Source organism: Anomaloglossus baeobatrachus, chromosome 1, assembly GCF_048569485.1.
Source record: "Anomaloglossus baeobatrachus isolate aAnoBae1 chromosome 1, aAnoBae1.hap1, whole genome shotgun sequence".
NCBI classification, from domain to species: domain Eukaryota; kingdom Metazoa; phylum Chordata; class Amphibia; order Anura; family Aromobatidae; genus Anomaloglossus; species Anomaloglossus baeobatrachus.
Window position 1 is genome coordinate 658,495,667 of NC_134353.1, and position 27,384 is coordinate 658,523,050.

A 27,384-nucleotide genomic window follows, 5' to 3' on the forward strand; every position below is an offset into this window, starting at 1 on the left:
TTGCCGCGAGCCTTTTCTGATCTTTCACCAGGACAAGGTGGTTCTGCGTCCCCTTCCGGATTTCCTTCCAAAGGTTCTTACCCCGTTTCATTTGAACGAGGACACTGTTCTGCCTTCCTTTTGTCCACACCCAGTTCATAGGGTGGAAAGGTCTCTGCATTCGTTAGACCTCGTCAGAGCTCTCAGATATTACATATCCAGGACAGCCCCCTTTAGGAAAACGGACTCTTTGTTCGTCATTCCTGAGGGGCCTAAGAAGGGACAGGCAGCTTCAAAGGTGACTCTGGCTCGCTGGATTTGCTCTGCGATCCAGGAAGCCTACCGCTTGCAACTCAAGCCCATTCCTAGTGGGCTGCGGGCTCATTCTACGCGATCAGTTGGCGCTTCGTGGGCCATTCGGCATCAGGCTTCAGTGGAACAGGTGTGTAAGGCTGCGACCTGGTCTAGCCTACATACGTTTTCAAAGCATTACAGAGTCCATACCCAGGTTTCAACTGAGGCAAATCTGGGTAGGAAAATTCTGCAAACGGCAGTAGAGCACCTCTCTCAGTAGGTGCTCCAGACTGTCTGGGACTGGTTCCTAGTCCTTGCGTTGTGTTGTCTTCTTTTATGTTTCCCACCCATGGTCTGCTTTAGGACATCCCATGGTCCTGTGTCCCCCAATGAGGCGTCAGAGAAAAACGGATTTTTGTGTACTCATCGTAAAATCGTTTTCTCTTAGCCATCATTGGGGGACACAGCACCCACCCTGTTGCCCTGTTGGGCCTTGGTTCTCTCAGTACCTTATTTGGTTATGACTCTTCTTTTCTCATGTTCCTATGTTTAGAAGTTTTTACTGGTTTTTTTTTTCTCCTACTGCTTGTGTACTAAAACTGAGGTTGCCTGGCCCGGCCAGGGGGTGTATACTGCAGAGGAGGAGCTATGCTTTTGCATCTACTTAGTGTCCTCCTATGGATAGGCAGCATAACACCCATGGTCCTGTGTCCCCCAATGATGGCTAAGAGAAAACAATTTTACGGTGAGTACACAAAAATCCATTTTTTGCAAGCTGAAACCCTCCCAAATTTGGTTTAGGTTATGAAAATAAAGTTGCTGCAAAGCTGAAAATACTGATCATTTAATGAACACAGAAAGGTCAGATTTTGGCAAGACGAAAGTTTTGTCGCCTTGTCATATAATGCACCCAATCCTTGTTTAGATCCTCACCTGTGCTCACTAAATGGTTAATTAGTGGGTGTGTATAAAAAGAAACCCAGCACCCCAGACCTTCACTTGAACTGCAACTTGACCTCTGAAAACATGCCAAAAATCCACCCTGCAACCAAAGCCTTGATTATCAAGAGGCTGAAGACCAGATCCACTGCAGAGGTGGCTGGCACCTTTAATGTGTCTCAGCGTCAAGTACAAAGAATTAAAAAAGATTTGAAGAGACTGGTGATGTTTTTTGGCAAGCCCAGGCCCGGCAGACCCCGCAAGACAACTGCTCAGGAGGAACGTTTGTTGGTTAGAAAATCCAAAGCCAGCCCCTCTTCCACTGCAGCAGAGCTGCAACAGGCCTGGTCGCTTCAAGTCCCTGTGTCAACTAGAACAGTTTGTAGGATTCTGCCTCGAAGTGGCCTCCATGGTCGAATCAGTGCCCAGAAGCCAGCACTATACAAAAGGCAATTAAAAAAACGTGTGGCATTTGCCAAGTCCCACAGCCTGCTAAACAGATGGACGCTGGAAAAGTGGCAGAAGGTGGATTTCTCTGATGAATCTTCAGTTGAATTACACCACAGTCGCCGCAAATACTGCAGGAGACCTACTGGAGCCCGTATGGATCCAGAAAACAGTAAAGTTTGGTGGTGGAAAGATAATGGTCTGGGGTTACATTCAGTATGGGGGAGTGCAAAACATTTGCAAGGTGGAAAGCCATATCAATAGCTTAAAATATCAAGAAGTATTAGCTACCTCTTACATTCCCAATCATAAAAGGGGTCAAATTCTGCAGCAGGATGGTGCTCCATCTCATACATCCATCTCTACAACAAAGTTCCTCCTGACAAAGAAGATCAAGGTGCTGAAGGACTGGCCAGCTTAGTCACCAGACATGAACATCATCGCGCATGTTTGGGTAGGATGAAAGAGGAAGCTTTGAAGACAAAACCAAAGAATCTAGATGAACTCTGGGAGGCATGTAAAACTGCATTCTTTGCTATTCTTGATGACCTGATTCCGTACTTTCACCGCACTCTGACCCGCTCTTGCAGTCCACACAAACACACACAAGCACGCACAAAACACACACAAACAAACACGTACGCACACCCATACAGTATTATGCTCACCTTATCTTCCGTTCCATCGCCAGCCTCCTGGTTCTTGTAGTTCGCCGGTACATCGCGACGAGGGAGGAATCCTCGCGGCCAAGTACAAGACCCAGGAGGCCGGCGATGGAAGGTAAGGTGAGCATAATATGTATATCTTCCGTTCCATCGCCGGCCTCCTGGGTCCTGTAGTTCGCCACTCTAGGATGTGTATCCGCAAGCATTTCGACGAGGGAGGAACTTCCGCTGTCAGCCGCTACTCAAAGGCAGCGCGCTGACCAATCAGAGGCAAATGGCTCCTGCCTTTGACGTCAGCACTCTAGGTGCGGAAGTTCCTCCCTCGTCGTGATGGTTACCAGATACACAGCCCGTACTAGCGAACAGCAAGTAAAGGAGACCGGCGATTAAACGGAAGGTAAGGTGAGCATAATATGTGCGTGCGTGCTTGTGTGTTTGTGTGTGTTTGTGCATGTGTGGAATGGCACAATAGGGGACCAGGATGGGACATTTAACAAGTTGTGGAACGAATTGTCTGCATTGTAATGATTTCCTATGGGAAATCTTGCTTTGCTGAACGAGTAACTTGGTTAACAAGCACAGTCCCACAACGGATTGTTCTCGTTAACCTAGGTTCCACTGTGTGTAAAATATGTATGTATGTGTATGTGTGTGTATATTTTATAATATATTATACATACACAATGTGGGTGTTTGGGTTTACCAAATTTTACTCTTATCCTTCTTCATCATGAATTCCTTAGTTGCATATTATATACTTTTGATGTACATAAGTATTTACTGTGATTGCTTCTCTGTATTACAGATCCTCCCCTATACTAAGGAAATTGTAGAATGTGGGTTAACACAGGATACTCATCTGTATTACTCACTAATGATTGAAAGGGGCACCGGTAAGTATTAATGTTATAGTAAAATATCGTAAAGTGGTTATTGTGAGATCGTCACATGTGGCTGGTAGACTTCAGTATACGAGTTTCTCTACCGTTCTGTGCCAAATGAGCTTGTTAAGGAAAGACTGTACACACTAGCGCCGCAAGGTAAGGGATAAACATTCATGCCGGACATACATAGAAGATCGTGTGCGCACCAAAATAACAAAATCATTTAATGCCATGAAATATAAAAAATTGCAACACAACACTCAAAATGACTTGCTTTGCATATAGTCTGACTTTAACTTCTTTTTACCACTTTAGGCTATAAAAGTCATGAAGCGGCACTATAAAATATATATATTATGCGACGCTACGGGAAAACACCAGTGGTATTATCCTATAGCATCTTCTGCCTCAAATTATGTGTAGGTGCACCAGCGTCTACATATACCCTACTTGGCCAAAACCGCAGCATAATCATCCTGAATGGGGAATCCCACAATATAAGCATATCAGTCTGACCCATAATTGAGCAATGAGCTTGTAACAACCCAAACAGAGCAAATAGTAAGGTATCAAGCCAATAAAAGGTACTAGTAATTACACTTTACACTTTAAGAAAAATTTAAAAAAGTTTATTAAAAGTTTTTTTCTTCGGCGCTCCATTGGGAGACCCAGACGATTGGGTGTATAGCTACTGCCTCCGGAGGCCACACAAAGCATTACACTAAAAAGTGTAAGGCCCCTCCCCTTCTGGCTATACACCCCCCGTGGGATCACGGGCTGCTCAGTTTTCAAGCTTTGTGCGAAGGAGGTCAGACATCCACGCATAGCTCCACTGTTTAGTCAGCAGTAGCTGCTGACTATATCGGATGGAAGAAAAGAGGGCCCATATAGGGCCCCCAGCATGCTCCCTTCTCACCCCATTCCTATTGGCGGTGTTTGTTAAGGTTGAGGTACCCATTGCGGGTACGGAGGCTGGAGCCCACATGCTGCTTTCCTTCCCCATCCCCCTGAGGGGCTCTGAGGAAGTGGGATCTTACCGGCCCCCAAGCCCTGAGGCCGGGCTCCATCCACAGACCCATAGCACCTGCTGGATACGGAGCTGGGTACCGTTCAGGGACAAGGCCCTGCAACATTCAGGTACTCTGTGTCCCCGTATGGACAGGCCGCGCACACTCCAGACTTGCTGGGTGTGCTAGTGCGCCGGGGACAGTAGCGCTGCGCGCGGGGGTTACAGTCACTGCAGCTTCTCTGAGGGACTTTATGTGTTGGGGACCGCCGCGCCGGCCGCCCCTGGAGCGGCGGCGCGGCTGAGACTTGTGGTGCGCCGGGGACTTCGCGCCGACCGGACGGCGGCGCTTATAAATCTAGTCCCCGGCTTTTGCGGCCTAGCTCCGCTTCGTTCCCGCCCCCACCCTGTCAATCAGGGAAAGGGAGAGACGCTGTTCTATAGTCAGCGCCGAGGGCTGGAGTCTTCTTTACATACTCCAGCCCTCTCACTGGGCACAGTGGGACGCAAGTTTCCCGCTTTTCGTCTGAACACACCCAGGGCCCGCCCCTCTCCACAGGACGCCGGCAGCCATTCCTGCATGCAGTCTGGCTGGGGAACGGACACAGGCTCTGGGAGACCCAGACAAGGGATTCGGGCGACCACACACCCGCGTTAAGCGGGCGGTAAGCAGCACATTAGTGCTGGCCCCACTAGTGCCACAGTGTTATATTGGTGTATTTTTTTCTCTGTACCATATATATATATATATATATATATATATATATATATATATATATATATATATATATATATATATATATATATATATATATATATATATATATATATATATTGCACTGTAAGGTCGCTTCTTGGCTGTATACCCTATATTGCTCTGAGGAGACAACAACATGTCATCCGCAAAACGCAGGGGTGCCAAGACACAGGCTGTATACGCTGCTTGTGCCGCTTGTGGGGCTGATCTACCGGCAGGTTCCAATGACCCCCATTGTGTGCAATGTTCGGTCCCTGTGCCACTTCGGCAGCCGGAGTCTATGGTGGTAGTGGCCCAGGCAGAGTCACCGGTGAACCCTGTTCCGGTGACTGGGACAGAGTTTGCAGTTTTTGCTGACAAGATGTCTGTGACTATGACAAAAATCCTAGAGACCTTGCAGGCCAGGCCAGTTACTCAGACCATGGACACTGCTGTGTCAATGTTCCCCGGTCCCCCTCAGTTGGAGCTAATCCGTGCTTCTAGGGGGTCCCAGGCATCTCAGGCTGAAGGCTCTGACTCGGATGACAGTCCCAGGCAGCCTAAGCGAGCGCGCTGGGAGAGACCCTCCACGTCATCACGCTGGTCAGGGTCTCAGCGAGACGAGTCTCTGCATGATGAGACAGAGGAGGGTGGTCAGGAGTCTAATCCTGAGACCGCTCTCAATCTGGATACTCCTGATGGTGACGCCATGGTAAATGACCTTATAGCGGCCATCAATAGACTGTTGGATATTTCTCCCCCAGCCCCTTCAGCAGAAGAGGCAGCTGCACAGCAGGAGAAGTTCCATTTCAGGTATCCCAAGCGTAAACTGAGTACTTTTCTGGACCACGCTGACTTCAGAGAATCAGTCCAGAAACACCATGCTTATCCAGACAAGCGTTTCTCCAAACGTCTTAAGGATACACGTTATCCCTTTCCCCCTGACGTGGTCAAACGCTGGACCCAGTGTCCAAAGGTGGATCCCCCAATCTCCAGGCTTGCGACTAGATCCATAGTTGCAGTGGAGGATGGGGCTTCACTTAAAGATGCCAACGACAGACAGATGGACCTTTGGTTGAAATCTGTCTATGAAGCTATCGGCACGTCGTTTGCTCCAGCATTCGCAGCCGTGTGGGCACTCCAAGCTATTTCAGCTGGTCTGGCGCAGGTGGACTCTGTCATACGTCCATCAGTGCCGCACGTGGCGTCCTTGACCTCGCAAATGTCTGCGTTTGCGACTTACGCTTCAAGCAAACCTCAACAGAGGAGGTGTCAGTCGAGGTTTCGGTCCTTTCGAGGCTCGGGCAAGGCCCAATTCTCCTCGTCCAAAGGGACTCAGAAGGAGCAAAGGAGCTCAGATTCCTGGCGGCCTCAGTCACGCCCCAAGAAAGCAACCGGAGGAACCGCTTCCAAGGCGGCTGCCTCATGACTTTCGGCCTCCTCCCTCCGCATCCTCGGTCGGTGGCAGGCTCTCCCGCTTTGGCGACATTTGGCTGCCACAGGTCAAGGACCGGTGGGTAACAGACATTTTGTCTCACGGGTACAGGATAGAGTTCAGTTCTCGTCCTCCGCCTCGGTTCTTCAGAACTTCCCCACATCCCGACCGAGCAGATGCCCTTCTGCAGGCGGTGGGCTCTCTAAGAGCAGAAGGAGTGGTGATCCCTGTTCCTCTTCAGGAACAAGGGCAAGGTTTTTACTCCAATCTCTTTGTGGTTCCAAAAAAGGACGGCTCGTTCCGTCCTGTTCTGGACCTAAAACTGCTCAACAAGCATGTGAACGCCAGGCGGTTCCGGATGGAATCCCTCCGCTCCGTCATTGCCTCAATGTCTCAAGGAGATTTCCTTGCATCAATAGACATCAAAGATGCTTATCTCCACGTGCCGATTGCTACAGAACACCAACGTTTTCTACGTTTCGTGATAGGGGACGACCATCTTCAGTTCGTAGCTCTGCCATTTGGTCTGGCGACAGCCCCACGGGTTTTCACCAAGGTCATGGCGGCAGTGGTAGCAGTCTTGCACTCTCAGGGACACTCGGTGATCCCTTACTTGGACGATCTACTTGTCAAAGCACCCTCTCAAGAGGCATGCCAACTCAGCCTGAATGTTGCGCTGGAGACTCTCCAGACTTTCGGGTGGATCATCAACTTTTCAAAGTCAAATCTGTCACCGACTCAATCACTAACGTATCTTGGCATGGAGTTTCATACTCTCTCAGCGATAGTGAAGCTTCCGCTGGACAAGCAGCGGTCACTACAGACAGGGGTGCAGTCTCTCCTTCATGGTCAGTCGCACCCCTTAAGGCGCCTCATGCACTTCCTAGGGAAGATGGTGGCAGCAATGGAGGCAGTCCCGTTTGCGCAGTTTCATCTGCGCCCACTTCAATGGGACATTCTCCGCCAATGGGACGGGAAGTCAACTTCCCTGGACAGGAAAGTCTCCCTTTCCCAGACGGCCAAGGACTCTCTGCAATGGTGACTTCTTCCCACCTCATTATCACAGGGAAGATCCTTCCTACCCCCATCCTGGGCGGTGGTCACAACAGACGCGAGTCTGTCAGGGTGGGGAGCAGTTTTTCTCCACCACAGGGCTCAGGGTACATGGACTCAGCAGGAGTCCACCCTTCAGATCAATGTTCTGGAAATCAGGGCAGTGTATCTGGCCCTACTAGCCTTCCGGCAGTGGCTGGAAGGGAAGCAGATCCGAATTCAGTCGGACAACTCCACAGCGGTGGCATACATCAACCACCAAGGAGGGACACGCAGTCGGCAAGCCTTCCAGGAAGTCCGGCGGATTCTAATGTGGGTGGAAGACACGGCATCCACCATATCCGCAGTTCACATCCCGGGCGTAGAAAACTGGGAAGCAGACTTCCTCAGTCGCCAGGGTATGGACGCAGGGGAATGGTCCCTTCACCCGGACGTGTTTCAGGAAATTTGTCGCCGCTGGGGAATGCCGGACGTCGACCTAATGGCGTCTCGGCACAACAACAAGGTCCCGGCCTTCATGGCGCGGTCTCGCGATCAAAGAGCTCTGGCGGCAGACGCCTTAGTGCAAGATTGGTCGCAGTTCCGGCTCCCTTATGTGTTTCCACCTCTGGCACTCTTGCCCAGAGTGCTACGCAAGATCAGATCCGATTGCAGCCGCGTCATACTCGTCGCTCCAGACTGGCCGAGGAGGGCGTGGTACCCGGATCTGTGGCATCTCACGGTCGGCCAACCGTGGACACTACCAGACCGACCAGACTTACTGTCCCAAGGGCCGTTTTTCCATCGGAATTCTGCGGCCCTGAACCTGACTGTGTGGCCATTGAGTCCTGGATCCTAGCGTCTTCAGGATTATCCCAAGGGGTCGTTGCCACCATGAGACAGGCTAGGAAGTCCACTTCTGCTAAGATCTACCACAGAACGTGGAGGATTTTCTTATCCTGGTGCTCATCACAAGGAGTATCCCCCTGGCCATTCGCGTTACCTACTTTTCTTTCCTTCCTGCAATCTGGGTTGGAAAAGGGCTTGTCGCTCGGCTCCCTTAAAGGGCAAGTCTCGGCACTATCCGTGTTTTTTCAGAAGCGTCTAGCACGACTTTCTCAGGTGCGCACGTTCCTGCAGGGGGTTTGTCATATCGTCCCTCCGTACAGACGACCGTTAGATCCATGGGATCTAAACAGGGTACTAGTTGCTCTCCAGAAGACGCCTTTCGAGCCTCTGAGGGATGTTTCACTTTCTCGACTCTCACAGAAAGTGGCCTTTCTGGTAGCGGTCACGTCTCTTCGGAGAGTGTCTGAGCTAGCAGCGCTGTCATCCAAGGCTCCCTTCCTGGTGTTCCACCAGGACAAGGTAGTGCTGCGCCCCATTCAGGAGTTTCTCCCTAAGGTGGTATCCTCTTTTCATCTTAATCAGGATATTTCCTTACCTTCCTTTTATCCTCATCCAGTTCATCGATATGAAAAGGATTTGCATTTGCTAGATCTGGTGAGAGCACTCAGAATCTACATTTCCCGCACGGCGCCCCTGCGCCGCTCGGATGCACTCTTTGTCCTTGTCGCTGGTAAGCGCAAAGGGTCGCAGGCTTCCAAAGCCACCCTGGCTCGATGGATCAAAGAACCAATTCTTGAAGCCTACCGTTCTGCTGGGCTTCCGGTTCCATCAGGGCTGAAGGCCCACTCAACCAGAGCCGTGGGTGCGTCCTGGGCATTACGACACCAGGCTACGGCTCAACAGGTGTGCCAGGCAGCTACCTGGTCGAGTCTGCACACTTTCACCAAACATTATCAGGTGCATACCTATGCTTCGGCGGACGCCAGCCTAGGTAGAAGAGTCCTGCAGGCGGCAGTTGCCTCCCCGTAGGGGAGGGCTGTCTTTGCAGCTCTAACATGAGGTATTTCTTTACCCACCCAGGGACTGCTTTTGGACGTCCCAATCGTCTGGGTCTCCCAATGGAGCGCCGAAGAAGAAGGGAATTTTGTTACTTACCGTAAATTCCTTTTCTTCTAGCTCCTATTGGGAGACCCAGCACCCGCCCTGTTGTCCTTCGGGATTTTTGGTTGTTTTCGGGTACACATGTTGTTCATGTTGAACGGTTTTCAGTTCTCCGATGTTACTTCGGAGTGAATTTGTTTAAACCAGTTATTGGCTTTCCTCCTTCTTGCTTTAGCACTAAAACTGAGCAGCCCGTGATCCCACGGGGGGTGTATAGCCAGAAGGGGAGGGGCCTTACACTTTTTAGTGTAATGCTTTGTGTGGCCTCCGGAGGCAGTAGCTATACACCCAATCGTCTGGGTCTCCCAATAGGAGCTAGAAGAAAAGGAATTTACGGTAAGTAACAAAATTCCCTTCTTCTTTGTCGCTCCATTGGGAGACCCAGACAATTGGGTGTATAGGCTATGCCTCCGGAGGCCGCACAAAGTATTACACTTAAAAGTGTTAAGCCCCTCCCCTTCTGCCTATACACCCCCCGTGCTCCCACGGGCTCCTCAGTTTTTTGCTTTGTGCGAAGGAGGTCAGACACGCACGCACAGCTCCACAGATTGGTCAGCAGCAGCTGCTGACCATGTCGGATGGAAGAAAAGTGGGCCCATATAGAGCCCCCAGCATGCTCCCTTCTCACCCCACTCTTGTCGGTGGTGTTGTAAGGTTGAGGTATCCATTGCGGGTACGGAGGCTGGAGCCCACATGCTGTTTTTCCTTCCCCATCCCCCTTAGGGCTCTGGTGGAAGTGGGATCCTATCGGTCTCCAGGCACTGAGACCGCGCTTCATCCACAACTCCTGTGGAGCCTGCTGGATAGGAGCCGGGTATCGTTCAGGGACATGGCCCTGCTACTTGGAGGTACTCTGTATCCCGGTGGGGACCGCGCACAGCAACACTCCAGCTTTGCTGGGTGTGCTAGTGCATCGGGGACCACGGCGCTTTTACGGCGGCCGCGTTTATTACTAGAGTCCCCGGCTTTTTGCGGCCTAGTTTCCTTTCCTCCCGCCCACAGCCCTGACAGGCAGGGGAAGGGCGGGACGCTGCACAGAACGAGCAGCACTGAGGGCTGGAGCATGCTTTGCATACTCCACCCCCCTCACTGTGCACAGTGCGGGCACCAGTTCCCGCACTTTCTGGGTCACGCCCACGGCTCCCTCCTCTCCTCAGGACGCCGGCAGCCATTCCTGTCAGCTCCTCGGACGCAGCAGAGGGGGACAAAGTCTGGGAGACCCAGGCAGGGACTCTGGTGGCCTCACAACCGCTTTAGGCGGGTGGTAAGCAGCACCTGTGGTGCTAGCCCCATTGTGCAGTAGTGTAACATTATATGTTTATGGTATATATGTTTTACACTGTATGGTGCACAGTTGATTTCTGGCTATATACCCTATTGTGTTACTCAGGGAAGATAATAGCATGGCGTCCACGAAAGGCAGGGGTGCCAAAACACAGGCTTATTATGTTGCCTTAGCCGCATGTACGACCCCGCTACCGGCAGGTTCCACTGACCCTCATTGTGTGCACTGTTCGGCCCCTGTGGCACTTACTCAGCCGGAGCCTCTGCTAAGAGGGGCCCAGGGGGAGCCACCTGCTAACACTGTTCAGGTGACTGGGACGGAGTTTGCAAAACTCTCTGAGACTATGGCTAAGATACTAGAAGCCTTGCAGTCCAGGCCGGTATCTCAGCACAGGGACTCTGTTGAATCTTTGTTCCCTGGCCCACCTCAGCTGGACCAACAATGTCCTCCCGGGGTATCTCATGGATCCCAGGCTGAGGGTTCTGACACAGACCCCAGCCCCAGACCGACTAAGCGAGCTCGCTTAGATTTTCCCTCGACATCATCATATTGTGCAGGGTCTCAGAGGGGGGAATCTCTGGTTGATGATGCGGAGACAGCTGATCAGGATTCTGATCCTGAGGCCGCTCTCAATCTTGATACTCCGGACGGGGACGCCATAGTGAACGACCTTATTGCGTCCATCAATCGTATGTTGGATATTTCTCCCTCAGCTCCTCCGGTGGAGGAGTCAGCTTCTCAGCAGGAGAAATTCCGTTTCAGGTTTCCCAAGCGTACACCGAGTATGTTTCTGGACCACTCTGATTTCAGAGAGGCAGTCCAGAATCACCATGCTTGTCCAGATAAGCGTTTTTCTAAGCGCCTTAAGGATACACGTTATCCTTTTCCCCCTGACGTGGTCAAAAGTTGGGCTCAGTGTCCCAAAGTGGATCCTCCAATCTCCAGACTGGCAGCTAGATCCATACTTGCAGTGGAAGATGGGGCTTCACTCAAAGATGCCACTGACAGGCAGATGGAGCTCTGGTTGAAATCCATCTATGAAGCTATCGGCGCTTCTTTTGCCCCAGCGTTCGCAGCCGTATGGGCGCTACAAGCTATCTCAGCAGGTCAAGCGCAAATTGACGCAGCCACACGCACGTCCGCGCCACAGGTGGCGTCCATAACCACTCAGACGTCGGCATTTGCGTCTTACGCTATTAATGCTGTCCTGGACTCTGCGAGCCGTACGGCGGTTGCAGCCGCCAATTCGGTGGTACTCCGCAGGGCCTTGTGGCTTCGGGAATGGAAGGCAGATTCTGTTTCCAAAAAGCGCTTAACCAGTTTGCCAATTTCTGGCGACCGATTGTTTGGCGAGCGTTTGGATGAAATCATCAAACAATCCAAGGGAAAGGATACATCCTTACCCCAGCCCAAACCGAACATACCCCAACAGAGGAAGGGGCAGTCGAGGTTTCGGTCCTTTCGGGGCGCGGGCAGGTCCCAATTCTCCTCGTCCAAAAGGCCTCAGAAAGATCAAAGGAACTCTGACGCATGGCGGTCTAAGTCACGTCCTAAAAAGGCCACCGGAGGTGCCGCTACCAAAGCGGCTTCCTCATGACTTTCGGCCTCCTCACTCCGCATTTTCGGTCGGTGGCAGGCTCTCCCGCTTTTGCGACGCCTGGCTGCCACGGGTAAAAGACCGTTGGGTGAGAGACATTCTGTCTCACGGTTACAAGATAGAGTTCACCTCTCGTCCCCCGACTCGATTCTTCAGGTCATCCCCGCCTCCCGAGCGAGCCGAGGCTCTTCTGCAGGCGCTGGGCACTCTGAAGGCAGAAGGAGTGATGGTCCCTGTTCCTCTTCAGCAACAGGGCCACGGTTTTTACTCCAACTTGTTTGTGGTCCCAAAGAAGGACGGGTCTTTCCGTCCTGTCCTGGACCTGAAACTTCTCAACAAACACGTAAAGACCAGGCGGTTCCGGATGGAATCCCTCCGCTCCGTCATTGCCTCAATGTCCCAAGGAGATTTCCTTGCATCGATCGATATCAAAGATGCTTATCTCCACGTACCGATTGCTCCAGAGCACCAGCGCTTCTTGCGCTTCGCCATAGAAAACGAACACCCGCAGTTCGTGGCACTGCCGTTCGGCCTGGCAACAGCCCCACGGGTTTTCACCAAGGTTATGGCTACTGTAGTAGCGGTCCTCCACTCTCAGGGTCACTCGGTGATCCCTTACTTGGACGATCTCCTGATCAAGGCACCCTCTCAAGAGGCATGCCAACACAGCCTCGACGCTACCCTGGAGACTCTCCAGAGTTTCGGGTGGATCATCAATTTTCCAAAGTCAAATCTGACACTGGCCCAATCGCTCACATACCTTGGCATGGAGTTTCATACCCTCTCAGCGATAGTGAAGCTTCCGCTGATCAAGCAGCGGTCACTACAGACAGGGGTACAATCTCTCCTTCAAGGCCAGTCACACCCTTTGAGGCGCCTCATGCACTTCCTGGGGAAGATGGTGGCAGCAATGGAGGCAGTCCCTTTCGCGCAGTTTCACCTGCGTCCTCTTCAATGGGACATCCTACGCAAATGGGACAGGAAGCCGACGTCCCTCGACAGGAACGTCTCCCTCTCTCAGGCGACCAAAGCTTCCCTTCGGTGGTGGCTTCTTCCCACTTCATTATCGAAGGGGAAATCCTTCCTACCCCCATCCTGGGAGGTGGTCACGACGGACGCGAGTCTGTCAGGGTGGGGAGCGGTTTTTCTCCACCACAGGGCTCAGGGTACGTGGACCCAGCAAGAGTCCTCGCTTCAGATCAATGTTCTGGAAATACGGGCAGTGTATCTTGCCCTGAAAGCGTTCCAGCAGGGGCTGGAAGGCAAGCAGATCAGAATTCAGTCGGACAATTCCACAGCGGTGGCATATATCAACCACCAAGGCGGCACACGCAGTCAGCAAGCCTTCCAGGAAGTCCGGCGGATTTTGATGTGGGTGGAAGCCACGGCCTCCACCATCTCTGCAGTTCACATTCCAGGCGTGGAAAACTGGGAAGCAGATTATCTCAGTCGCCAGGGCATGGACGCAGGGGAATGGTCCCTTCACCCGGACGTGTTTCAGGAGATCTGTTGCCGCTGGGGGGTGCCGGACGTCGACCTCATGGCGTCCCGGCACAACAACAAGGTACCGACGTTCATGGCACGGTCTCAAGATCCCAGATCTCTGGCGGCAGACGCCTTAGTTCAGGATTGGTCGCAGTTTCAGCTCCCTTATGTGTTTCCTCCGCTGGCACTGTTGCCCAGAGTGTTACGCAAGATCAGGGCCGACTGCCACCGCGTCATCCTCGTCACTCCAGACTGGCCGAGGCGGTCGTGGTACCCGGATCTGTGGCATCTCACGGTCGGCCAACCGTGGGCACTACCAGACCGACCAGACTTGCTATCTCAAGGGCCGTTTTTCCATCTGAATTCTGCGGCCCTCAACCTGACTGTGTGGCCATTGAGTCCTGGATCCTAGCGTCTTCAGGGTTATCTCAAGACGTCATTGCCACTATGAGACAGGCTAGGAAACCAACGTCCGCCAAGATCTACCACAGGACGTGGAAAATTTTCCTGTCGTGGTGCTCTGCTCAGGGTTTTTCTCCCTGGCCTTTTGCCTTGCCCACTTTTCTGTCCTTCCTTCAATCTGGACTGGAAAAGGGTTTGTCGCTCGGCTCCCTTAAGGGTAGTCTCAGCGCTCTCTGTGTTTTTCCAGAAGCGCCTAGCCAGACTTCCACAGGTACGCACGTTCCTGCAGGGGGTTTGTCACATCGTTCCTCCTTACAAGCGGCCGTTAGAACCCTGGGATCTGAACAGGGTGCTGATGGTTCTTCAGAAACCACCATTCGAGCCAATGAGAGATATTTCTCTCTCACGCCTTTCGCAGAAAGTGTTTTTTCTAGTAGCAGTCACTTCACTTCGGAGAGTGTCTGAGCTAGCAGCGCTGTCATGCAAAGCCCCTTTCCTGGTTTTTCACCAGGACAAGGTGGTTCTGCGTCCGGTTCCGGAATTTCTCCCTAAGGTGGTATCCCCCTTTCATCTCAATCAGGATATCTCCTTACCTTCTTTTTGTCCTCATCTAGTTCACCAATGTGAAAAGGATTTGCACTTGTTAGATCTGGTGAGAGCACTCAGACTCTATATTTCTCGTACGGCGCCCCTGCGCTGCTCGGATGCACTCTTTGTCCTTGTCGCTGGCCAGCGTAAAGGGTCACAGGCTTCCAAATCAACCTTGGCTCGGTGGATCAAGGAGCCAATTCTCGAAGCCTACCGTTCGGCTGGGCTTCCGGTTCCCTCAGGGCTGAAGGCCCATTCTACCAGAGCCGTGGGCGCGTCCTGGGCTTTGAGGCACCAGGCTACGGCTCAGCAGGTGTGTCAGGCAGCTACCTGGTCGAGCCTGCACACTTTCACGAAACACTATCAGGTGCATACCTATGCTTCGGCGGATGCCAGCCTAGGTAGACGAGTCCTTCAGGCGGCGGTTGCCCACCTGTAGGAAGAGGCCGTTTTACGGCTCTCTTACGAGGTATTATTTTACCCACCCAGGGACTGCTTTTGGACGTCCCAATTGTCTTGGTCTCCCAATGGAGCGACAAAGAAGAAGGGAATTTTGTTTACTTACCGTAAATTCCTTTTCTTCTAGCTCCAATTGGGAGACCCAGCGCCGCCCCTGTTTTTTTGTGTACACATGTTGTTCATGTTGAATGGTTTCAGTTCTCCGATATTCCTTCGGATTGAAGTTACTTTAAACCAGTTTATAATTCTTTTTCCTCCTTCTTGCTTTTGCACCAAAACTGAGGAGCCTGTGGGAGCACAGGGGGTGTATAGGCAGAAGGGGAGGGGCTTAACACTTTTGAGTGTAATACTTTGTGCGGCCTCCGGAGGCATAGCCTATACACCCAATTGTCTGGGTCTCCCAATTGGAGCTAGAAGAAAAGGAATTTACGGTAAGTAAGCAAAATTCCCTTCATTAAATCGATGCACTTGGATGAAGCAAACTGTGTATTATAATCTCACTGTATTGGATATTGCTAAAACTTAACCTTTTAATGAGCAACAATTAAAACATTTTTGACTCTGTGTCAACTATTGCTTAATGCCTAATGACTATTTATTGAGACTAGGAATTAGTATCAACAAAACACACAAACCCATTGTTGTAGTATACCAGATTTTTCACAAAAAATTTCACAAAATGGTATCAACGCGTTTCGTTGTCGTAATAGCATCTCTTCAGGAGACCCAAAAAGAATTTATACTTGAAGACAGAAAAACCCTAAAATCATAAGAATGGGTCTGCACTCCATCAGCATACTGATCCTATAAAAATTAATTAGCGGGTGAAGCATTATTATAGATGGGGCATTAATATTAGTGAGTGCTGGGTTAGGGGCAATTTAAAGCTGTGTTGTTGAATTTTGGATTGGTGGCAATATGGGGTATATAGTGAAGTACTGTTGTGCGCCTTAAATAGTTCTGGAAGGGTGCCCCCATATATTAAATGTGTGTGCCACGTTAGTGGGTGTAACAGAGAATACGTAGACCCACTAATGGTTTTAGGGCTTTTTTTTAAGTATAAATTGTTTGTGTCTCCTGATGAGTTGCTATTACAGCAACGAAACACGTTTAGACCTCCGTTTTATTGTAAAAAATGAAGTATACTTAGGCTCTGTGCGCACTAGAAATGAGAAGTTTCTCAAGAAAATTTCTTGAGAAACTTCTGGGAGTGAAAGATTTCCGGACCTCCGGAAAAAATCCGCACCAAATCCGCATGCGGATTTGACGCGGATTTGCCGCGGAATAGCCGCGGAATTGCCGCGATTTTCCCGCGGTTGGTTCCCTGCGGATTTTTGCAGGCTGTACTGCCGAAATCCGCAGGGTACCTGCGGAAAAAATGGACATGTTCATTTTCTCAAAGTTTCTCGAGAAATTCTTCTCAAGGAAATTTCTTGAGAAAAATCCGCACCAGTGCGCACAGCTTTTTTTTTTTTACCATAGAATTTGCTGGGAAATGTCTGCACAAAGATTGCAGACATTTCTCAAGAAATTTCCGCGGGAAAAACGCACTAGTGCGCACATAGCCTTAGACGTTGGGTTTTTGTTTCTTTGTTCTGTTGATTCTAGTTCATGGTCTCAGGAAATCTTTATTAAGCAATAGTTGACACCGGGTCAAAAATATTTTATTGTAATTCATTAAAGGATAAGTTTTAATATCTCATACAGTGAGATTTTTAGGGGGTATCAGTGATTTCTACACTGAGTGTATTGACCGGTCTTCACGCACTTCTAGCCTGTTTCCTTATGTGTTTTCCAGTAGATTTCTGTTTCCCCGAAAATAAGCCCTAGCAGGAGTTTTCATAATGTTTGGCATAAGGCTTAAATTTAAGCCCTACCCTGAAAATAAGCCCTGGTCGCGGTTCAATAATGAAGTGTCCATGCAGCTAAAAAGGTGAAAGAATATTGCAGGACACTTCATTATAGAAAGCAGACACCCCCAAAAGAGAAAAGACAGAAGACCCTGTGATCATACTCACTAGATACCGAACGTGAGGACCTGCAGTGGATTGCACACCCAACCAGATTTCAGATCACACACCCACACACATCAGATCAGATCACACACTCACCAGATACAGCGATATCGATTTGCTTCTGCCCAGCATAAGGACCTGGGACGCAGTGCAGTGGAGCATGGAGGACTCGGCGGTGGAACACATCGATGTATTCCACTCGCAGATCATCGTGCTCCCAGGATTCTCTGCTGGCCGGAAGCAATCGCTGGATGTGGTATGTGTGTATCGGCCAGAAGCAGAGGACGGCGTGCAGAATGCCTGCTGGGAGCGCCAACCGAAGATCGCAGGAGGACCTGGCAGCTATTCAGATACCCGTGGTTTGGTAAGTAGGAAGGAAGAGGGGTTGTCTGCACTTTTTGAGGCAAATTTTCCCCCAACCGTGTTTCCCCAAGAATAAGCCCTACCCTGAGAATAAGCCCTATTTATGCTATTTTTATTCGGTGACACTACTGCCAGTTCTAATATGTGCAGACTGTTTCATCTTAATCTCACTGATGGTATTTGTCTCCCAGGCTTTTATGTTCACTATGAGATGAACTTATTAATTCTTTGTCTTGAGCAGTTTCATTCGTAGATAGACTTCTTAACCGTATTTAACTTCTATTGCAGCTAAACTACATGGAGCAGTCGTTCTTAACCCTAGTTATTGCTTGATCCCTCCATTGTTTAGTCTTTGCCTGAACTGGAAGGGTGAGCGTAGTTCCAGAAATGATGAGAACATCAGAGTAAGTAGACTGTTGTTGACGATTAGAAATATTGAGACTGTGTGACAGTGACATGATATATAGCGCCAACTAAATGTCCAAGTACTTAAAGGGGGTTTCCCACAAACAGTTAATTTTAATCAATAGATATTGGAAAAATAATAAGTTCCACAACCGGAAGTGTTTTAAAAAAAAAAAAAAAAAATGTTCCTGTGCTAAGATCTTATGTATGTGCTCCTGCTATGTGCTGTGTAATGGCTGTGTCTGACCGCACAGGGACATGACCTGATCATACCACATCTCCTGGGCAGAGGAGGGCATAAGAGCAAGTATAAAGACATAACAGCAGAGGATCACAGTGGATTCTTTTTGTGAGGTAATGCATTTCCCTGTCCGCTTTTTTTTTTAATATTAAATGTTTTACCTCAAAGAGAGAATTATTTGTGATCCCGTCCGTAATTTCTGTATACTTTATTACTTTCTCTCCTTTCCAGGAGAAGTGGTATGATTAGATCATGTCCCTGTACAGTCAGACACTGCCATTACACAGTACATAGCAGGGGCACATATATAAGATTATCTCAGCACAGGAACATTTTTTTTTTAACCTCATGCAGTTGTTGTTCCAGGATCTATTGATTGAAATAAACTTTGTTCGTGGGACAACCTCTTTAAAGGAATAGGATGAAATTACTTTGTGCAGTTTTTCATATGTTGGTCTTTAGCCAGAGTCCATTGGAATAAATTGTTAGAAATGTATCAAGAGGCTGGTTGTAGAGCAGCTATCACAGAGCCTCCAAACTGGAGCTCTGTAGTGCTCCTTCTCCCTGTAAAGTCCTTGTGAGAAGGGTGAGTGCGCAGTAACCCCGATCACAGTAGGACTAGTAACACTTACTGTAAATATTCACATCATTGTTCTAAAACCCATAGCCATTTAATATTTACATCAATTAGCCATATTATGAGGGTTTGAGTTGGTTTTTTTTTGAGATGTGTTGTATTTTTACATTTTAATTTATACACAATACTCATATTTTAATTTATTATATATATATATATATATATATATATATATTATGAAATATTATTATTTTTTTTATTTATGTAAATCATTTGGTTTTGGGGCACCATGTTGTGAGCTATATCTTTTTATTCTCCCGTAAGTGGAATTGTGTGAGGGCTTCTTCTTTTTTGTGGGATGAGTCTCTGGCGGGGTCTAATAGCACCCCTCTGTCGTGACGACACATTGGCACATGCTACATATCCTTCCCAGCATTCTAACCACTTGGGTGCTGTGATATTTATTGACAGCTGCATCTGAAGTGTTCAACAAAGGGACATTTTCACTGAATCCTGGAGTTTCAGCAACAGCTATTTGTTGGGCTCCTTCCTTGCGTCCAGAAGCATCACCTGCGAGATCTGTATAACCTATCTATTCATGAATCAGTCCGTATTAACTGCTGCTCATTTTTATGTATATATCTAATCTGATTATCCATTTCTTTAAAGGTTATGGAAAGTGAGATCAATGTCTTCTACAAGGAACTCAGTGGACCTTCCCCGGGTTTTCAGCTTCTGACAAATCAGCTTCAGCGATTGTGCATGTTGTTGGATGTCTACTTGGAGACTGAATGCCATGATAACAGTGTCGAGGGTCCACATGAATTTACTCCAGAGAAGATCTGTCTTCGTTTAGTCAGGTATCAATAACTGGCCTGATTCATAAAATATATTAAGCCAATGCTCTGGCATAAAAAGCTTTGACAAGTCACATAACTTTGGCGCAGTGGGTGATTATGCTATAATGATGTGGCTTTTGGTTTTCTTATGCCTTTTTCTTTTTCGCTCCTAATTGGGAGACCCAGACAGTGGTGTATAGCTACTGCCTCTGGAGGCCGCACAAAGAACTACACTTAAAAGTGTAAGGCCCCTCCCCTTCTGGCTATACACCCTCCCGTAGGAGTACAGATTCCTCAGTTTTAGCTTTGTGCGCAAGGAGGTCAGACACGCACGCATAGCTCCATTGTTTTTAGTCAGCAGCAGCTGCTGACTATGTCGGATGGAAGAAAAGAGGGCCCATACAGGGCTCCCAGCATGCTCCCTTCTCACCCCACTGTATGTCGGAGGTGTTTGTAAGGTTGAGGTACCCATTGCGGGTACGGCGGCAGGAGCCCACATGCTGATTCCTTCCCCATCCCTTTTTACAGGGCTCTGGGTGAAGTGGGATTTACTGGTCTCCAGGCACTGAGACCGTGCTCCATCTACAGCCCCTGGAGAAGATGCTGGATGGAGCGGAGTACATCAGGGACATGGCCCTGCTTCCTCAAGGTACTCTGTGTCCCCGTGCATTTGGCGCTCACACCGCAGCATGCTGGGTGTTGTAGTGCGCCGGGGGACATCAGCGCTACGGCGCTTGTGCCATGGCCTCATTCAGCTTCACTGAAGCAGGCACACTTCTAGGAATCGGTCGCGCCGGCCGCTGGGACTGCGGCGCGGCTGGCACTTGTGGTGCGCCGGGGACTTCAGCGCGGCCCGCGCTTTTACGGCGGCCGCGCTGATAACTCGAGTCCCCGGCTTTTGCGGCCTGCTTCCGTTCGTTCCCGCCCCCGGACCTGCCAGTCAGGAGAGGGGCGGGACGCTGGCCACGTCTAGGAATCGGTCACGCCGGCCGCTAGGACTGCGGCGCGGCTGGCACTTGTGGTGCGCCGGGGACTTCAGCGCGGCCCGCGCTTTTACGGCGGCCGCGCTGATAACTCGAGTCCCCGGCTTTTGCGGCCTGCTTCCGTTCGTTCCCGCCCCCAGACCTGCCAGTCAGGAGAGGGGCGGGACGCTGGCCAGTGCATCAGCGCCGAGGGCTGGAGTCGTTTTTACATACTCCAGCCCTCACAATCGGCACAGAGGGGACACTGTTTCCCGCACTTTTGTTTGGGAACTCCCACGGACCGCCCCTCTCCACAGACGCCGGCAGCCATTCCTGCTGACACGCTGAGCTGCAGAGGGGAGCCGGGGAGACCCAGACAAGGAATTCTGCAGCCTCTTACCCGCTATTCAGCGGGCGGTAAGCAGCCCTCAGGGCTCACCCCCTCTTGTGCCAGTAGTATTCTTAGTATTTTGTTTCTACAAATACTTTGTATTGCATAGCGCTGGTCGCCCTTTGGCTATAGACTCTCTCACATTGCAGAGAGCCAGCAGCATGTCGTCCGTAAAACGCAAGGGTGCCAAGGCACAGACATTATATGCTTCCTGCACCGCATGTGGGACTTTTCTACCGGCAGGCTCCACGGACCCCCATTGTGTGCAGTGCTCGGCCCCTGCGGCGCTTGCACAGTCGGGACCTCTGCTGGACGTGACCCAGGGTGTACCACCTGTGAATGCTGTCCAGGTGACAGGAACTGAGTTTGCAGCTTTTGCTGACAGAATGTCTCTCACTATGTCACAAATTCTTGACACATTGCGAGCTAGGCCTGTACTTCAGGCCACGGACACTGTGCAATCATTGCCCCCTGGTCCCCCTCAGCTCCAAGCTCCGGGACGGGCATATACACCTCAGGGTGAAGACTCTGACTCGGACGATGGCCCCGGGCAGCCTAAGCGGGCTCGCTATGACGGGCCTTCACATTCATCTCAATGGTCAGGATCCCAGCGAGATGAATCTATGGGTGATGAGGCGGACGTAACTGATCAGGATTCTGATCCTGGGACCGCTCTCAATCTAGATACACCAGAGGGTGACGCCATAGTTAATGATCTTATATTTAACATCAATAAGATGTTAAATATTTCCCCACCAGCTCCTCTTGTGGAGGAGTCAGCTTCGCAGCACGAGAGAATCCATTTCAGATACCCTAAGCGTACTTTAAGCACTTTTCTGGACCACGCTGACTTTAGAGACGCAATCCAGAAACCCCACGCTTATCCTGAAAGGCGTTTTCCTAAACGGCTTAAAGATACACGCTATCCTTTTCCCCCTGAGGTGGTCAAGGGTTGGACCCAGTGTCCAAAAGTGGATCCTCCAATTTCCAGGCTTGCAGCTAGATCCTTGGTTGCAGTTGAAGATGGAGCGGCACTTAAAGATGCCACTGACAGGCAGATGGAGCTCTGGCTGAAATCCATCTATGAAGCGATTGGAGCGTCATTAGCGCCTTCTTTTGCAGCCGTATGGGCACTCCAAGCTATCTCAGCCGGGCTTGCGCGAGTTGACTCCGTCACACGTGCATTTGCCCCGCAGGTAGCACCATTGACCTCGCAAATGGCGGCATTCGCGTCGTACGCGATTAATGCTGTTCTTGACGCTACAAGCCGCACGGCAGTGGCGTCAGCCAACTCCGTTGTTTTGCGTAGGGCCCTGTGGTTGAGACATTGGAAAGCAGATTCTCATTCCAAGAAGTGCTTAACCAATTTGCCTTTTTCTCGTGACCGATTGTTTGGAGAGCGTTTGGATGAAATCATCAAACACTCCAAGGGTAAGGACTCATCCTTACCGCAACACAGACAAAACAGACCCCAACAGAGGAAGGGTCAGTCTGGTTATCGGTCCTTTCGAGGACCGGGCAGGTCCCAATTCGCCTCGTCAAAAAAGACTCAAAAAGACCAGAGACGCTCAGATTCTTGGAGGTCTCAGTCACGCCCAAAAAGGACAGCCGGAGGAACCGTTGCCAAGACGGCGTCCTCCTGACTTGCGGTCTCCGATTCCCACACCCGCGGTCGGTGGGAGGCTTTCCCACTTTGGCGACATCTGGCTGTCACACGTCAAAGACCGTTGGGTGAGGGATATTCTGTCTCACGGGTACAGGATAGAGTTCAGTTCTCGTCCGCCAACTCGTTTCTTCAGAACTTCTCCACCACCAGACCGAGCCGATGCTCTGTTGCAGGCGGTGGCCGCTCTAAAGGCGGAAGGAGTGGTGACCTCCGTCCCTCTTCAGGAACAAGGTCACGGTTTTTACTCCAATCTGTTTGTGGTCCCAAAAAAGGACGGATCGTATCGGCCCGTCCTGGATCTAAAGTTGCTCAACAGACACGTAAAAGTCAGGAGGTTCCGGATGGAATCCCTACGCTCCGTCATAGCCTCAATGTCTCAAGGAGATTTTCTAGCATCAATAGATATCAAAGATGCGTATCTCCACGTGCCGATCGCACCAGAGCATCAGCGTTTCCTACGCTTCGTCATACACGACGAACACCTGCAGTTCGTAGCGTTACCTTTCGGTCTGGCAACAGCCCCCCGGGTCTTCACCAAAGTCATGGCAGCAGTAGTAGCTGTTCTGCACTCGCAGGGTCACTCGGTCATCCCGTATCTAGACGACCTGCTTATAAAGGCACCCTCTCAAGAGGCATGCCAACACAGTCTGAAGGTGGCACTAGACACTCTCCAGAGTTTCGGGTGGATTATCAACTTTCCAAAGTCTCATCTAACCCCGACCCAATCTCTGACTTATCTTGGCATGGAGTTTCATACTCTCTCAGCGATAGTGAAGCTTCCACTGGACAAGCAGTGCTCGCTACGGACTGGAGTGCAATCTCTCCTTCAGAGCCAGTCGCACTCACTGAGGCGCCTCATGCATTTCCTAGGAAAGATGGTAGCAGCAATGGAGGCAGTCCCGTTCGCGCAGTTTCATCTGCGCCCTCTACAATGGGACATTCTACGCCAATGGGACGGGAAATCGACGTCCCTCGACAGGACTGTCTCCCTCTCTCAGACTGCCAAGGACTCTCTGCGTTGGTGGCTTCTCCCCACCTCATTGTCACAGGGAAAGTCGTTCCTTCCCCCGTCCTGGGCAGTGGTCACGACGGATGCGAGCCTATCAGGGTGGGGAGCGGTGTATCTCCACCACAGGGCTCAGGGGATGTGGACTCTGGAAGAGTCCACCCTGCAGATCAATGTTCTGGAAATCAGAGCAATCTATCTTGCCCTGCGAGCCTTCCAACAATGGCTGGAAGGCAAGCAGATTCGGATTCAGTCGGACAATTCCACGGCGGTGGCGTACATCAACCACCAAGGGGGAACACGCAGTCGCCAAGCTTTTCAAGAAGTCCAACGGATTTTGACGTGGGTGGAAAGCAGAGCGTCCACCATATCCGCAGTTCACATCCCAGGCGTGGAAAACTGGGAAGCAGACTTTCTCAGTCGCCAGGGCATGGACGCAGGAGAATGGTCCCTTCACCCGGACGTGTTTCAGCAGATCTGTTGCCGCTGGGGGACGCCGGACGTCGATCTGATGGCGTCACGGCACAACAACAAGGTCCCAGTTTTCATGGCACGGTCTCACGATCACCGAGCACTGGCGGCAGACGCCTTGGTTCAGGATTGGTCGCAATTCCGACTCCCCTATGTGTTCCCACCTCTAGCATTGTTACCCAGAGTTCTCCGGAAAATCAGGTCCGACTGCCATCGAGCCATACTCGTCGCTCCAGATTGGCCAAGAAGGTCGTGGTACCCGGATCTGTGGCATCTCACGGTAGGCCAACCGTGGACACTACCAGACCGTCCAGATTTGCTGTCTCAAGGGCCGTTTTTCCATCTGAATTCTGCGGCCCTGAACCTGACTGTGTGGCCATTGAGTCCTGGATCCTAGCGGCCTCAGGTTTATCTCATGAAGTTGTTGCCACAATGAGACAGGCTAGAAAACCATCCTCAGCTAAGATCTATCACAGAACGTGGAAGATATTCTTAGCGTGGTGCTTGGCTCAAGGGTTTTCTCCCTGGCCATTTGCATTGCCAATTTTTCTTTCCTTCCTGCAGTCTGGGTTGGAAAAAGGTTTGTCGCTTAGCTCTCTTAAGGGTCAAGTCTCCGCGCTATCCGTATTCTTTCAGAAGCGCTTGGCACGGCTTTCTAAAGTACGCACGTTTCTCCAAGGAGTTTGTCATATCGTTCCTCCTTACAGACGGCCATTGGAACCCTGGGATCTGAACAAGGTTCTCATTGCTCTCCAGAAGCCGCCTTTCGAGCCTTTGAAAGAGGTTCCCCTTTCTCGGCTTTCACAAAAGGTAGTTTTTCTTGTGGCGGTCACGTCTCTTCGAAGAGTGTCCGAGCTAGCGGCGTTATCTTGCAAATCTCCCTTCCTGGTGTTTCACCAAGACAAGGTAGTACTGCGTCCAATTCCAGAGTTTTCTCCCAAGGTGGTTTCTTCCTTTCATCTCAATCAGGATATCACTTTACCATCTTTGTGTCCGCATCCAGTTCACCAATTTGAAAAGGGTTTACATCTGTTGGACCTGGTGAGAGCACTCAGGATTTACATTTCTCGCACGGCGGCTCTACGCCGTTCTGATGCGCTCTTTGTCCTAGTCGCTGGTCAGCATAAGGGATCGCAAGCTTCCAAATCCACCCTGGCGCGGTGGATCAAGGAACCAATTCTTCACACATACCGTTCTGCTGGGCTTCCGATTCCATCTGGACTGAAGGCCCATTCTACCAGAGCCGTGGGTGCGTCCTGGGCATTGCGGCATCAGGCTACGGCTCAGCAAGTGTGCCAAGCGGCTACCTGGTCGAGTCTGCACACGTTTACCAAACACTATCAAGTGCATACCTACGCTTCGGCAGATGCCAGCCTAGGTAGACAGGTCCTTCAGGCGGCGGTGGCCCACCTGTAGGAAGAGGCTGTCTGACAGCCCGTTCATGTGGTATCTTTTTACCCACCCAGGGACTGCTTTTGGACGTCCCACTGTCTGGGTCTCCCAATTAGGAGCGAAAAAGAAGAAGGGAATTTTGTTTACTTACCGTAAATTCCTTTTCTTCTAGCTCCAATTGGGAGACCCAGCACCCGCCCTATTTGTTCTTAGGGTTTCGTTTTTCGGGTGCACATGTTGTTCATGTTGTTTCTTAAGTTCTCCGATCGTGTTATCGGATTGAATTTGTTTTTGAAACTGTTATTGGCTTTCCTCCTTCTTGCTTTGGTACTAAAACTGAGGAATCTGTACTCCTACGGGAGGGTGTATAGCCAGAAGGGGAGGGGCCTTACACTTTTAAGTGTAGTTCTTTGTGCGGCCTCCAGAGGCAGTAGCTATACACCACTGTCTGGGTCTCCCAATTGGAGCTAGAAGAAAAGGAATTTACGGTAAGTAAACAAAATTCCCTTCTTTACCCAGCTCTGGCAAAGTGGGCTAAACTGGGACAGGGGCTTGTCAAATTCATGAGAAGTGGCAGTGTTCGCTACAGCACAAATCTTACTCTAACAGACACTGGAGTAGGAATTGTGGTGAGACTCACACAAAGGTGCACACTACCCGTCCGCGGTTCATCTCTTCATCAAGAATGGCATGAATAACATATGTCATATCAATTCTAGTTGATTTTTCTCATTACAAACTCTATCTATAGATAGTTTTGAATGAGGAAAATCAACTGGAATTGATATAGATCCAGCGGGCAGTGGCATAACTAGAGTCATAGGGCCCCCTGCAAAATTTGGACCTGCCCCCTTACCCTATGTATTGGTCAGATGCACGGGCCCTTGTAGCATTTTAAGTCCTATAAAGACATATGAGTTGCCGCCCTCCCTCTTCATTATGTAGTAATGTCCCCCATCCTGGGATACACCCTGGTAAATATGTCCCCCCCCCATTCTTGGCTACATCCTGGTAAATATGTCCCCCACCCTGGGCCACATCCTGGTATATATGTCCCCTATCCTGGGATATATTTTCCCCATCCTGGTATGTGTGTGCTCCATCCTGGAATATATGCCCCATCCTAGGTCCATTCTAGTGTATATGCTTTGCATCTTAGTGTATATATCAGCCTTCCTGGTGCATATGTCCCCCATTTTATTGTATATGTCCCTTATCCTTGGCCTTACTTGGTACATATATTCACTGTTCTGTCTCCAAATCATAAAATAAAATTTACTCTCCTTCCCTGGCTCCCACGTGGTGTCCTCTGTAGCTGGCGCAGAGGCTGGCAGCTGACATCTGCGTGCTTGCTATAGTAATGCATGATGTCACTTACATCCAGCTGAAGTAGGCGCTGAGGTCTGCAAGTCCCCTGCACCCCCGTTCCTGGTCGTGTTCGCGACCTCTGTGACCATGATTGTTACGCCTCTGCCCCAGGCCACATGGTGAGGTGGTGGACCAGATTTGGCCCTCGGGCCTTGAGTTTGACAAACCTGGTATGGAATTGACACTTGTTACAGCTGATCTCTAGGGTTTCAGGAAAGAGTAGGCACCTTGTAAACAACTTGTTGAACGATCTGTGTAGCAAAAATTGATTTATCAAGGGCACACATCTCCTTTTGATAATCAATTATTCAGGGGGAAATTAATATAATATGTTACTCCTTTTCCCAAGATCTAAAATATCCTTAACGTTCTATGATGATTAAAGTCTGGTTTTGGTAAAATGAAGGGTTTGAGTGTTGCCACTTTATGGCTATATACACACGCT

At 50.2% G+C, this 27,384-nt stretch overlaps 1 protein-coding gene across 5 annotated transcripts in view; it reads left to right on the top strand.

Annotated features, from left to right (window-relative positions):
* The window catches only part of THOC5 (THO complex subunit 5), a 112,969-nt gene that overhangs the window by 84,821 nt on the left and 764 nt on the right, over window positions 1-27,384 (top strand). For all 5 annotated transcript variants that reach the window (XM_075319972.1, XM_075319973.1, XM_075319974.1 and 2 more), the window contains 3 exons: window positions 3,130-3,217; window positions 17,910-18,025; window positions 19,514-19,704. In XM_075319972.1, coding sequence (XP_075176087.1) covers window positions 3,130-3,217; window positions 17,910-18,025; window positions 19,514-19,704 — 395 coding nt within the window. The remainder of the gene's footprint in view (window positions 1-3,129; window positions 3,218-17,909; window positions 18,026-19,513; window positions 19,705-27,384) is intronic.